General features: G+C 45.5%; 1 protein-coding gene across 2 annotated transcripts in view; it reads left to right on the top strand.

The window, feature by feature from the left end:
• The window catches only part of SLC13A4 (solute carrier family 13 member 4), a 33,023-nt gene that overhangs the window by 10,468 nt on the left and 8,896 nt on the right, over positions 1 to 13,659 (top strand). Inside the window, exons 3-9 of one of the 2 annotated variants that reach the window (XM_088459276.1) lie at positions 4,163 to 4,299; positions 5,817 to 5,998; positions 7,224 to 7,278; positions 9,123 to 9,162; positions 9,555 to 9,632; positions 10,838 to 11,025; positions 11,188 to 11,307. In XM_088459276.1, the coding sequence (XP_088315402.1) occupies positions 4,163 to 4,299; positions 5,817 to 5,998; positions 7,224 to 7,278; positions 9,123 to 9,162; positions 9,555 to 9,632; positions 10,838 to 11,025; positions 11,188 to 11,307 (800 nt within the window). Of the gene's footprint in view, positions 1 to 4,162; positions 4,300 to 5,816; positions 5,999 to 7,223; positions 7,279 to 9,122; positions 9,163 to 9,551; positions 9,633 to 10,837; positions 11,026 to 11,187; positions 11,308 to 13,659 lie in introns of both variants that reach the window. The other variant, XM_088459275.1, reaches the window with a different exon arrangement.

Here is a 13,659-nt window from a genome sequence, read left to right as displayed (position 1 = left end):
TAATAATAATAATAATAATAATAAAAGGCTAGGGGGTCAATCCAAATAGGTGCAAATTGCAAGGTACGAGTTGCTGTTTTCTCTTCGTATTCAAATAGCGAATTAAGGGACTGATTCAGAGCCAGTCGCTCTGACAGAGCGCTCGCTCTGAATCAGGGCCGGTCTTTTTTTTTTTTTAGAACGGCCTGCTGGCCACTCGCATAGCTGTGGGTGACCACCCACAGCTATAGCGAGCGGCCATGATGATGGTCACGATGGTCAAGACCATCGCGACCATCGGGTTGGCGACGAGACCCTTGCCGCAAGCCCCAGAGAGATTTCGCCTCTAACTGAGCCGAAATCTCTCCACTGACATGACTTGTGATGTCAGTGGGGCCGGCCCCAAACGGTTGGCGTTCTCATGGGAACGCCTCTGTTTGGGCAGCCACCCCCCTGGCCCGCCCACCAAAGGGGGCGTGTTGTCACTCAACATCAACAGCACGCCCCTTTTGGTGCGAGACCCGGAGCGACGGATTGCCGGTCACTATCTGGGTCTCGCGCATGCGCACGACGGAGCCGACTCCGTCGTGCGCATGCGCTCTGGGCCACCATCGACCCGGTTGCGAGCGCTCAGCGTTTGCGACCGGGTCTGAATCAGGCCCTAATTTTGCAATCCAATTAGCAACTTGCACTGAACCGGTCAGAGTAAATTTGCATTTTTCTATTTGCACCTCCCTGAGAGTGAGAGATGGAAAGGAAAATCTTTATTCTAAGGTAAAAATGTCCGGACACCGTGCTGAACCCCTTGGGCATCCCCCCCTAATGATTAATTAGGCAATTGGAAGTTTTCAATAGTCCAATATTACATGTCATTTTTGGGGGTTAAAAAATTGCCTCAAAATCAACTTTTTCATTAGTTTAGGAACCCTAAGTTTAATTACATTATTTTTATTTTTTTTAAATAATAATTTATTTTTTATTTATTTTAAAAAAATTTGCAAAGTGCCCCAAAATCACTTTTTTTTCCTAATTTTTTTTTGGGCATTTTTCGTTTAATTAGTTTGAGATTACACACAAAAGAAGCTTTTATATATTTTTTGCATTAACCCCCCCCCCTGCAAATCAGCCATTTGAATGACATACGGTCCTGCTAATGACATTATCAATTTTGGGGGGTCCTGGATGGTCTCCCCATTTTTTCATGCACTTCTCACATCGCATTTGGCAGTCAATTCGCAAGCCTCCACTGCGAGTACCGCGAATAGGCATTTTTAATTGGAATGGGGAATTCTCGGGAGCGCGCATTCATGCAAAGTCTGCGAGTTTCATGAAACAAATGATGTTTTGTTTTACTTATGCAGGTGACAGTAATAGATTGACAGCTAATAGGGTCAGTGGTTACCCAAAAAGAGAGCAGTGATTACCCAACAAGAGCACAGACCCTGTGGCGCTGGGCTAGCTGTGATATGGTCATATTACATGGCTGTCCATATATCACTTGACGTAGCTCTCACTGTAAATTATAAGTAGATCAGATGTCATGGGGGGAGGGGGTAGGACTTGTCGACATGCAGCATGTCTTCACGGATATATGTCAACATAATGAACTGTTGAAAAACCGTCTCTGGTTGCTCACCGTCTACCGGCGGCAGAGGGCGGCTCCAGAATCGTCTTCTGGGTTCCGGCGCTCATGTGACAGTCACTTCTGGTGGGACCTCCGATTCTCGAGCGCTCTGGTGAGTATTTCTCCCCTAACCCTAATCTCTAACCCTAACCTTCCCCATAGTGCCTAGCCTCACCCTTACTTCCCCACATCCTAAATCTAACCTCCCACCGCAGCCTAACTCCAACCCTCCCGACAAGCGCCCAACCCTAACCATCGACATCCTCAGAATTTCAACATTTCACGTGACGACAGTTCTGCTATCGACATTCTGATGATGTTGACATGTTGCCTGTCAACAGTTTGAACCTTATCGATATTCTAATGTCAGCATTGTGGTATGGACATTATGAATGTAGAAATGGTTACTGTTGATCTTCTGACCGTTCAGCAACATCACACCCTGTATAGCTGAGCGGCAAAACTTGTAATGTTGGTGGTATCTTAAGTGGCCGATATGTGCAATCAAAGATAAATAATTGTGAAGTCTGCTCAGCTCACTTGGAGTTCCAAAGTCCAAAGGATTTATTTGCACAAAGAAATAAATAACGTACCGCCCCTTACAATACGCATGCGCTATTGGCACCAATACAAGGCTTCAATTCTGAATGCACTGACTTCCAACAGTCACTGCAGCACAATTTATAAGTTCACATTCAAATGGTCCTTAGGGAATAAGATCATTGGGTACAGGCAGGGATCTGTACATACTCGACGTCGGATAGGTCAGTTTCCTCTTCTTTGTGTGTGTGCCAACCGGATCTTCATTAGCCAGCGGGCCCCAGTGGAAACTATCCCAATTCTGGAATGCCTTTGTCTTATAGTATCAGGGGAGAGGGGGAAGTTTCAGTTTCAGGTTAAGCACATTGCATTGCTTAACTGCACATAAACAGGATCTAAAACATTATACCAATAATATTAAATGTATGTTTACAACAGAGATGCAGTATTTACCTATAATACACTACAAATTAAATGCTGATTAAAGTAAGACTAAGGGGTAAATTTACTAAAGGTCGATTTGTAGGTCGATTTGAGGAGTGATTTAGCACTTCTCAAAACGACTGAAATCGAATTTTTGAAAACCAGTGATTTTGCCAAAGTTACTAACATTCAATTTGAAGGTCGATTTGGCTCAAAAATTCGATTTGAGTCGGTTTTGAAGAGTGATTTGCAGTTCGATTTGACATGTTCATGTCCAAATCGATCGGCAAATCACCCCTCAAAACGACCTGCAAATCCCCGACACACGAACTGCTTCATGCTTTCACTTTCAGCATGAGCAGTTCGTTGTCACACAGATACATCCAGACATCAGTGAGATGCCTGCATGTATCTGGCTGGGAAAAGTGTGTTAAGAGTTCAATTTAAAAAAAAACGTGAGGTTCCCCCCCTAAATCAGAACCAGCCCCGGACTTTGCCAACCCAGTTCTGGTTGACTAAGTACAGGGAAAAAATGACGTAGGGTCTCCCTGTACTTAGTCCAACCAGCACTGGGCTATGGGAAGCAGGGCTGGTTCTGGATTTACAGGGAAAATTTGCGTAGGGTTCACCTGTAAGATCCAGAACCAGCCCTGGACCCTTTCTAACGGGGGACTGATGCCACAGCCAGGGGAGCACTATCACGGGCCCAGGCCAGGGATCCCTGGGGAGTTGGAGACCCCTTCAAAAAAAGGGGTCTCCCTCCCCAAGGCACTCCTAGCCTGTGCCGATAGCCCGGAGCTATCCCCGCCACCACCCCTGAGCGGTGGGTGGAGGGTTGATTGTGAAAGTGTGGTGTAAAATTAGAAGCGAAAAAAACATTGTCTTTCCAGTAGAACTGCAGGTCCCAGCAAGCCTCCCCCGCATGCTGGTACTTGGAGAACCACAAGTACCAGCATGCGGGGCATTAAGTTCCCACTGGGACTTGTAGTTCACCTGTAAAGAAATGTTCAAAGAAACACACACACCTTACAAAGTATAACTTTAATACATACATACATACATACACACACTCACACAATACTCACCTATATTACCTCCAGTGGTCCCCTTCTCCAGTAGGCATCCATGGGTTAAAATAAAAAAACGAGACCATCGCTTTAAGGAATAATAATTCTAACCAGAATTAACGTGAGTTTCCGTAGGGTGAATGCGAAGATCCGTGCGGTCCCAAGTGGGAATTTGCACCGCCCACTGTTTTCCCGTCAACAGCCACCACTGTCATCATTAATATCAGCACTAGCACCAGCCCCATGCTGTGCGCGAGAGATCCATCTGCCACAGGCTTCCCTTCGCTGAACGTGCAGCTCAGAATCGCATGGCAGTATGGCTACACTCCTACGCCACTCCCAGGGGACAGATCTCTTGCCAGTTACTACCCAGAAACGCCCATTTCACATAAATCGACATCTGACAAAGATTGGTCAGAATCGCCCAGAGATAGGCAGAAATGCAGAAATTCACTTCTGCGCAGTAAATCGCTATCTGTGCTGGGTCCAACTCCCAATCAGCCCCTACTGTGATCGTTTCTCCCAACAGGTGGCTGCGGAATACGTGAAGAACACGACGCTGCTGCTGATGGGGGTCATCTGTCTGGCGGCGTCGGTGGAGAAATGGAATTTGCATAAGAGGATCGCTCTCAGAATGGTGATGTTGTCTGGGGCAAAGCCCGGCATGTGAGTACGTGTGGCGCCAGAATATACAGATCAGTCTCTCATTACTAACAATATTATACAGTAATTATATATTATACTGCACAATACAGTGTTATAATACGACACAATATATCTGTTATACAGTAGTGTCACTGCAACCCTGAGGTTAAAATATATATATCCCCGATAAAAGAAAAATATAAGGCTATTAACTTTTTACCTCACAATTATATCACAGTCTGAGAGCGATTTCCCCTCTCTCTTTGACGCAGGGATGGATATCAGCTTTCGATGAATCGCTACCATCTATGTTTTCCTTTCGATGGTATTGTTTCCACCATTCGATGGCAGCTTTCCGATGGTAGCCGCCATCGTTTGCTGTGGAAGCGATGGCCATTTGATGTTAAAATAAGCTGAATTCAACTGTTTAACATCGGGTACGGCCGTGTGGTGCTATGGCGCATGCACAACAAAGGATTTTTAGCGCCTGTCCATCATATTAATAATTATTTCCATCAAATTCTTTTGATGCGATGGTTAGTTACCATCACATCTAAAATTTCGAAGCCGGAAAGCCCAGCCATCATTTGATGGTGGACTTCCAATGTCCACCCCTAACCTGACGTACTATCCACCGCCCCACACCCCTCCCCCCATCCCAATCACTAGTCAGTTGGTCAGCTGAGTGTTTTGGAAGTCACACCATAAACAATTAGCAGACACTGTAGCCCGTGGCGGTCATTAAACGCGGCATGACTTCAACCCTGCAGTGTGGCGCTTGCGAGACAACTTTTTTTAAAATTATTACATCAACCCTATGACTCAATAATGCTATGCCCACTCATGACTGTGGGCAGAACAGATACTGGGTGTGTACCACCTCTCACATTGATTACACTGTTCACTGGTCACATGGCACAGAGGGCATTATATCCTGGGCAGCTGGGCACTGTATAGGGCATTTCTGTTACTGTTCTTGTTTCACATTGCTGCAATACAGAGAAGCACCTACACAATGAGCTCAGTCCAATTAACTCGCTTCCCCTCCCACGACTCTATCTGCCCCAGATTCAATGATTTTTGTATGTAGCCCGTATGGCGGTGCCATAAGTATGGTATATAGCCGCACTTACACCCGCGGAGCGAGAACAGTGCACCTAATTGGATTGAGCCCAATGACGGCTCTGAATGCAGAACAAATGGTATTAGACATAAGCCATCAGTTATTCCAGGGGTATTGATTATAGCAGTAAGGCATTCCCTTTCTGAGCATGCGTAGAGTGGAATCACGCATATAACGCAAACTGCTGTAGTACTCACTCAGCATAAGCCCCATAGAGTGACTATGGGTTCTTAGAAAGTATAAAAAGAAATATAATTTAATTCTTATTAACCAGCTGTACATATATCATTTTTATTAATGACCAAATACTTAACAGATCCTGTATCTACCACATATCATTGTAAAATAATGAATGTCTCAAAACCATGAAAGATCTCAAGATGGCGGCACACTGACCCATTTCTGCTCCGCTCAGGCTCTTGATGTGTTTCATGTGCTGCACCGCTCTGCTCTCCATGTGGCTCTCCAATACCTCATCCACCGCCATGGTGATGCCCATCGCAGATGCGGTTCTGCAGCAGCTGATAAGCTCCGATGAGGAACACGAGGGGAGTGTGGTGAATGGCTCTACGGCCGTGGAGAATGGACAGCAAAAAGGTGACTCACATCTGTCACTCTTGTACTAAACGCAGATTGCAGATAATACTCTGTCAGAGTTTCTGAACTGATGTCTTCAATGACTGCTCATGTCATCAGGAGTACCCAATTTGTGCCCAGGATAGGCTGTAATTTACCCATCTATTCTCCCACCCATGAGAGAATGAGAACTTCGTCTCAGTTGGTCCACTCTAAGGCAGGAAAGACAATCCTGACCTTCTGGCCCCAACTTGATTCCTCTCCCTTCCCAGTACAATAACCGGTTTAGGGTTGGCCATAGACAGACCATTTATGGTAAGCAACCATCGATGGTTCCCTACAATGGTAATATAATACTTTTGCTTAGCTCTATTGAACATGTGGGCCTGTGTCTCCTTTAATCTGTGCATGCATAGCCATGAACAATCAATGGTTTGACCCTATGGTTTTCACCCGATGGTTAGAATTCATCGACTATCAATGGATAACTCGTTAATGGACAATCCTAAACCGATTCCAGGAAGTAGCGCTCTGTGGGACCAATCTCATTTCCATCTTCCTGCATTCACCATATTCCTGCTGTAACATAGTGACTAACAACATGAGCGAAGTAGGGACAAAGAAGGAAAGGATGCAACTGTCTTCTTCTCCTACTTCTCTCAACATGGTCCACAACAGTGATTGCAGGAAGTAGCAGAATTGACTGGTATCAATTGGCACTTATTTCTACAATCAATTATTATAAGGAGTATTGGGACACACAGGGCAACCAAGAGAATATATCAGACCACAGTGCGACTTCTTGGGGGGCCCCTCTAGGATGCACACGCAGCCTATGGCCAGGTTATCCAGTGGAGCCCCCCAAGGATGCAGCTTTTGCAAAGCCCGATACCATGATTGGGAGTATATTGGCTTGCACCATGATACCGCCTACGATCCAGAGTGGATCTAGCCAGAGCTAATGAAGTCTCTATGTAAAATAACACCACTAAACATTTGCCAAAATATTCACATTTTTCTAATTAGTCTCCAAAATTTCACTGACTCCCCCTCAACCTGCTCTCTCCCATTCACGTGGAGACTGGTTGTTTGATGGAATTAGATTCTGCTTGAAGGGACTCTGAGCTTGTTATTTTCACTTTACGTCTAAAGTGTTAACAGGTGGATGTGCACAATTTATTGGAATGGTTGGCTCAAATGTCTGGAGATTGCCCCAAATTCTGACACGTTGTTGGTCGTATTTCAGGTGGGAAGGAGAAGCAGAACCAGCCATCAATTGAACTTATCTTCATCAACGAGGAGTAAGACCAACCTAATCCATGAATGATACTGATTGAATGAGAAAACGTCTGCATGATGTCATCTTTCCCTAGTGTCCCTGCCCGTAGCTTCATGGCCTTCCTGGTGTGAAGCACTATTACCATGTGTCAGTGTACGCCAACCGTATGCCTCCATAAGAAGGCAAAGCTTCATCCATTAGCATATTAAGATAAGACATTTAAAAGCTTTATGTGCACTTCATTTTGAAGATTAGAACTTTGATCCTGGTCAAATACACCCAAAGTCTGAACTAACCATCAAATCTAGCATATACTAATATACTCTGTAATCTGGCTATGTGGGTTCTCGTATAACTTTACATAGAGGTCCCTTTGACGCCACCATCTTCCAGCATCGGTAAAAAAGAAGTCTCACATCCCTGAGGACCCTGCTTCTTCCACTATCTAACTCTCAGTCTGTGGCATCTTACCTGTCACCTTTCCTTCCTCAACGCATCGCATCAGCCAACATTTTATGGAGCAAAATCACACCAACATGTGCCCAACCCCCATTCTTGTTATCCCAGCACCACACCCCTTTTTGGGTCCAATAATTGGGTCAGTCCCCCCTAAGTAGTGACTGTTGGGATGGTGAACATCATGGCAGAGTCCCTTTCATATGCTGCCCTGTGGTCGCTCACATATGGGGGAGATGTACCAAGCCTTGGAGAGAGATAAAGTGGGGAAGTTTACCAAAGCAAACAATCAGCTTCTGTCATATATCTAGCACAGTCTGTGAAATGGCATTGAGAAGCTGATTGGTTGCTATGGGCAACTTCACTTTGTCTCAGAGGTTTGATACACCTCCCCCTTTGAAACATAATGGGCAGGGTCACTGCCCACGCACAGGATCAGTACACTAATCTTTTTAAATACTCTGTAGTGTAGTGAACACTTTTATTAGTATCATTAGTATTATTGACAATTATTTTAATTTGTATAGCACCAGCATAGTCATCAGTGCTTTACAATGGGAAACAAACACAATACTAAACCGAAACACAGTGGTAACAGGGGGACGTAGCTATGAGACTGGCGGCCACAATGTCGCTGGTCTAAATCTCGACGGGGGAAGTCCAACAAGGGACTTAAGATAGGTGTCTAAATACCGATGCCTATTTTATTCCCGACAATGGAATCCAGAAGGACGCCAGCCTGAACGAGGTAAGTCCGGTGCGTCCTTAGCTGTTAGCCACGAGGGGGTGGGGGGGTTAGGTTTAGGTAGCATAGCGGGGTTATCGTTAGGTTTTAGGGGGGAGGTTAGGGTTAGGCACCCCTAGGGGGGAGGGTTAGCATTAGGCTCCACTGGGGGAGGGTTAGGCATTAAGGGAGGAGGGTTAGGTTTCGGCATGAAGGGGGGAGACTTAGGTTTAGACACTAATGGGGAGTGTTAGGGTGCAGGGTGGTGAGGGTTAGGCTACAAGAAGGGAGGGTTAGGGGGAGAAGGGGGGAGGATAAGTATACTTTCCTGACCCCTGCCAGGATACCAACCATCTGGATGCCGCTGTCGGTATTTTGACAGGAGGCACCTCGACAGCCGACATTACAAACCCATTCTGTAACAGGTTCCTGCTCGCAAACTTACATCTGTAGGATGTACATGACCCATTTCCATGATTTGATTGGCTACAGGTAATTTCCTCTGTCCTTATAACTGGAAGCACATACTATAGAAATTAGAAATACAATAGATGAAGACTGATAACAGACGAAGCCCTGACCCTGGTCAATCAAGAGTATGAGAGGAATGTATACTAGTTATTAATGCAAAAGTAGAAAGCATGATCATGTTGATTGACTGCATGTCTGATTTATTTGCTTTCTAGGGCCACAGCCAAGGACCTGAGCAAACTCATCCAGAGCAAGGTAATGATATCTAAAGTCTACTGTGCTCATTCGTTTTTCAAGGAAAATTCAAATTTGTAAGGAAGGAATCATGTAGATAAATAGTTTGGCTCCCAATATCCCACTCCCCTGGTGTAGAAATGGGGACTAGGTTTGGGCACATTTTCTTGGGTACGTCAATGGGCTGCAAAGGAAAGTCTGTGATGTTTGTGGCCACGAGTTGCTGGTGAAGCGGTCCGAACGCGGGCAACTATCATTAACAGTTGATTTGCCCTTATAGACTTAGCAAAGGGAAATGGTTCTTCTTGGGAAATGGAGGAGTAATTTATGACAGGGGTTACTGAGAATAAAAGGAATGGGTTTTTTTGTGTTTGATTAGTGATCCTCTATTTAAATTTGTCCTCTACCAGCAGAATCTCAGTGGTGTTCATATGATTGCCAATCCCATGAGACTGGTGAAGCCCGCCACCAATGGGCAGTCTCTCCCTCAGGTAAGACGTCGCCGGCTCCTAAAATGTCTGAGCTCCAATAATCTGGGTGATCCAACAAAAATCCAGTCAGTTCCCACCAGAATCTATATTAATACATGCAAATGCATACAAACAGAATTGACCTTTAACAACTACACTAATATATATATAAATGCTGTCATTGTATCGCTAACAGTGAGCTCTGGCAACCGACTGCTTTTTAGAACTTCCTAGTACTGTTCCTATCCTAACACTGTGACATGTACAGCAACACCAAGAGGAGACTAGACAAGGCCTGGCCAACCTGTGGCTCTCCAGCTGATGTGAAACTACAATTCCCAGCATGTCCTGCCAAAATATTGCTATTAGGGAATGCTAAAACTATGTCAGGGCATGCCGGCACTTGTATTTTCAAAACAGCTGGAGAGCCACAGGTTGGCTAGGCCTGGACTAACAATAATCTCAGGGCCAGTGGAACGTCAATGGGTACTTTATGTGCCCCTTGCCTCCTGGGATGCTACACACACAAAAGTGTCACATGTAAACAAAATAGCCCAGATACTACCTCACTCTTCTGCTACATTTAGGCCACGAATGAATCTAAGACAATTAATATTTTAGGGGAATACACAAGATTTGATTAAAAGGCATGGTTTCAAAGAAATATGGGATTAGGACATTGATATGACGTTTACAGTTTTGCGCACTGCAGCTTTTCAGATTTCCCTGCCTCTCCGCTCACCTAGGAACACTCCTAGTTTGCCTTCGTAAACGTGACCTGAATTATTTATGTTCTAAGTACGTTCTGCCCGAAGTGGACATTTAAAAGTTGACGTTTCTCAATTATGGTAGCCTTTCCCTTCACTTAGCTCAAACTTCATTATTCCTAACATAATGTAAATGGCACCAAACCCACAAAGTCTACTTGTGGCATAGTCTACACATAGGGGCAGATGTGTTAAGTACTGGAAAGTGATAAAGTGGAAAGTGATAAACGACCAACCAATCAGCTTGTAACTAATTTTTCAAACACAGCCTGTAACATGACATTTGGGAGCTGGTGGCTTATCACTCTCCACTTTATCACTTTCCAGAGTTTAATACATCTGCCCTATTATTGCCAAACCCTGCTGCACTGTAATAAATATAAAGCAGCCTCTCTTTAAAATGATACAGGTTATGTTTTGGATTCCTATTATGCGTAAGTGCTTTATCCTTTCTTGCAGACACAGATTTTGGTCCTTCCATCTGCTGAGTGCAGAGACCCAGTAGAAAAAGGAAAATACCGATCCAAACACGACCACATGTTCTGCAAGTGCCTGTCACTAAGTGTCTCCTACGCAGCGACCATCGGTGGCCTGACCACCATCATTGGGACATCCACCAGCCTCATCTTTCTGGAGCACTTCAAGAAGTAGGCAGCCTGGAGCCAAGGCTCAGGAGATCTATTATATGATTGCCTCCCGCCTGGTTTAGTTGTCAAACTCGGGAAATGGTCAAAAATGTTTTGAAACTTGATTGAACAGTTACAGTCACTGCTCCTTTGTTGCACATATCTTCCATTCTTACATTTCAGCCGCTACCCGGATGCCGAGGTGGTCAATTTCGGCACTTGGTTTGTGTTCAGCTTGCCCATTACTGTCATCGTACTGCTACTGACCTGGGTGTGGCTGCACTGGCTGTTTCTTGGCTGCAAGTGAGTGGATAAAATGAGACAAGAACGTGAAAAAAAAATCATTGATTACTTTGTCCTATAAAATGCAGAATACTCAGCAAACCATGATGTAGAGAAAATTCTATTGTCTAGGCAGATATTTGATGCTCGTTATATGACAACCGATTTGGGCCTGATTCAGAGGTGGGAGCAACCGTATCTTTTGGTGGGGATGCAGTTATTATGCCGGCGGATGGGTTGGCGGCAGTTGAAATACCAATGCCGCAATCCCGCTGGGCGTGCATAATGCCAACGCCGATATCCCAATGCACATCAGGATACCGGCGTCGGCATCCCGACCACCGGAATTCCGAACATCCAGACGGCGGGTAAGTATGAAGATAAGCCGGGAATGGGGTTGGTTAGGGTTAGCCACCCCCCGGGAGTGTTAGTGTTAGCGTGTGAGGAGGGGGTTTAGGGCTAGGCACCCCCCCAGGAGACTTAGGTTTAGGGTGACGGAAGGGGGGTTAGGCACCACTGGGGGGAACTTAGGGTAAGGCAACCGACAGGGAAGGTTAGGTTTAGGCACCACTAAGGGTGGGTTATGGGTTGAGGGAGGGGCAGGGTAGGGTTAGATTACTTACCTAGTCGCGTCGGGATCTCCTGCTGTCGGGCTTCCAAAGGTGGTATTCGTACCGGTGGCTAAAGAGCCATCGGTATTTCAATGCCATTCCCATTTTGGTGGTCGCCAGTCCCCTTTTTGAGCGTCTCTCAATGCTGTAATGTCGCCTGCTGCGTCTTTATACACCACCATCTTTTGCGCCATTGAAACTTGCACCAGCCCTATGGCGCTTTACATGCGTATTTAGCCATCTCCCAGTAACCGCCCAGGAACGCCCGGCAATTTCCCGAGACATTCCTGATACCGCCGCCTCAATGGCAACGGCGCCACTCTGCGTAATGCATGCACGGTAGGAGTTTATCGGGATTTTCGCGCATGCGCAGTAGCAAAAGTCGCTTAACTACATGAACATCAGGAATGCGTGCGGCTGAATCAGGCCCCTGATGCCCAGATACAGCTGTATCGAGTGCACAAAGCTGGGCTTCTCTGTTGTCACACAATGAAATAAAGACGCCTGGGCTAGAGACTTCTATTAAGTTGGAGTCATTATTTATAATGTGGCCACACACTGAGAAATCAATGCAGACGCTGGAGTTACATGGCGTGATCTACACATGTAGGATCCGACCACTGTTGTGGAGATGATTAATTTCGAAGTAAGAATGTCCTTAAAAGACTCTGATGACTCATGTTAATGCAGATTTGTGGATAGAGTAGTCATGTAGAAATACCACGTTGTGTGACTGTTCGCAAGGCGTTAGATCAGGGGTGGGGAACCTTTTTTCTGCCGGGGGCCATTTTGATATATAACATTATTTGCGGGCCCGGTGCAGGCCACGCCCCCCTCCGTGTGATGTCACACTGGAACGGTCCACAATCGCCAGTGAGTACTGCAATGCCTGGAGCATCCTGAGGGGAGCTGTAAGGGCAGCGGTGTGACCGTTTGAAGCGACCTAAGGACGTTCCAGCGGCACTGCTGCATAGATTCTGGCCGCAGGGTGCTATTATAGGCACCCTGCTATCCAGATGAGGCTAGCAGAAAAAAGCGCTGAGGGCCAGACCAAATGTTTCCGGGGGCCTCATACGGCCCCCGGACCTGAGGTTTCCCTTCCCTGCGTTAGATAGACGACATTTACAGATGTAACATTGATCCAATTTCAAAGAGGTGTTAAAATTCGTCCAATTTTTGCAAATATAGCAACTTAGCTGTATAAGGGGTTAAAGGACTGTGAAGAGGTATTCAATTCCTCGCCATGTGCCGCAGAAGATTGACATGATGTCTTGCCGTGCATTTTGTTATCTATTGCGTCTGTGCTAATTTTTCAGCACACGTCTATGAGGTGCAAGGTACCATTAATTAACATACAGGTCACAAAGTGCCTTGGCCCGGCGGTTCCCGAAACGGCTTCTTGGTCATCGCGCAGAATTGAATACCGGCCTTTATAGTCTGTCTCTACAATGCATAGAAAGGTTATGGCACTGTTACAGACCAAAAAAGATTGAAAACACAATAAACATGTACATAATCTGTTCCAGGACTTCCCTGTCCCTGTGGTTGTCTGATGATCCCACACACACACTTCAAGGCAATGATCAACACACTTTCCAGTCACCCCAATTATAATGTAGCTGATTCAGATATTTAGAGCACACGCGATGGCTGAACTTAACATAAACTGCCAGAATCGTTCTTTGTGCCACCAGATGTGGTCAATGTGTTAAAAAAAATAATATGCCACAATGACTTATTTTAAATATTTTATTTTACATGT

Source organism: Taudactylus pleione, unplaced genomic scaffold (genome assembly GCF_031769625.1).
Source record: "Taudactylus pleione unplaced genomic scaffold, aTauple2 ptg000903l, whole genome shotgun sequence".
NCBI lineage: Eukaryota > Metazoa > Chordata > Amphibia > Anura > Myobatrachidae > Taudactylus > Taudactylus pleione.
The sequence above is the reverse complement of the archived record's forward strand: the minus strand, read 5'-3'. Positions and strand labels throughout refer to the sequence as shown.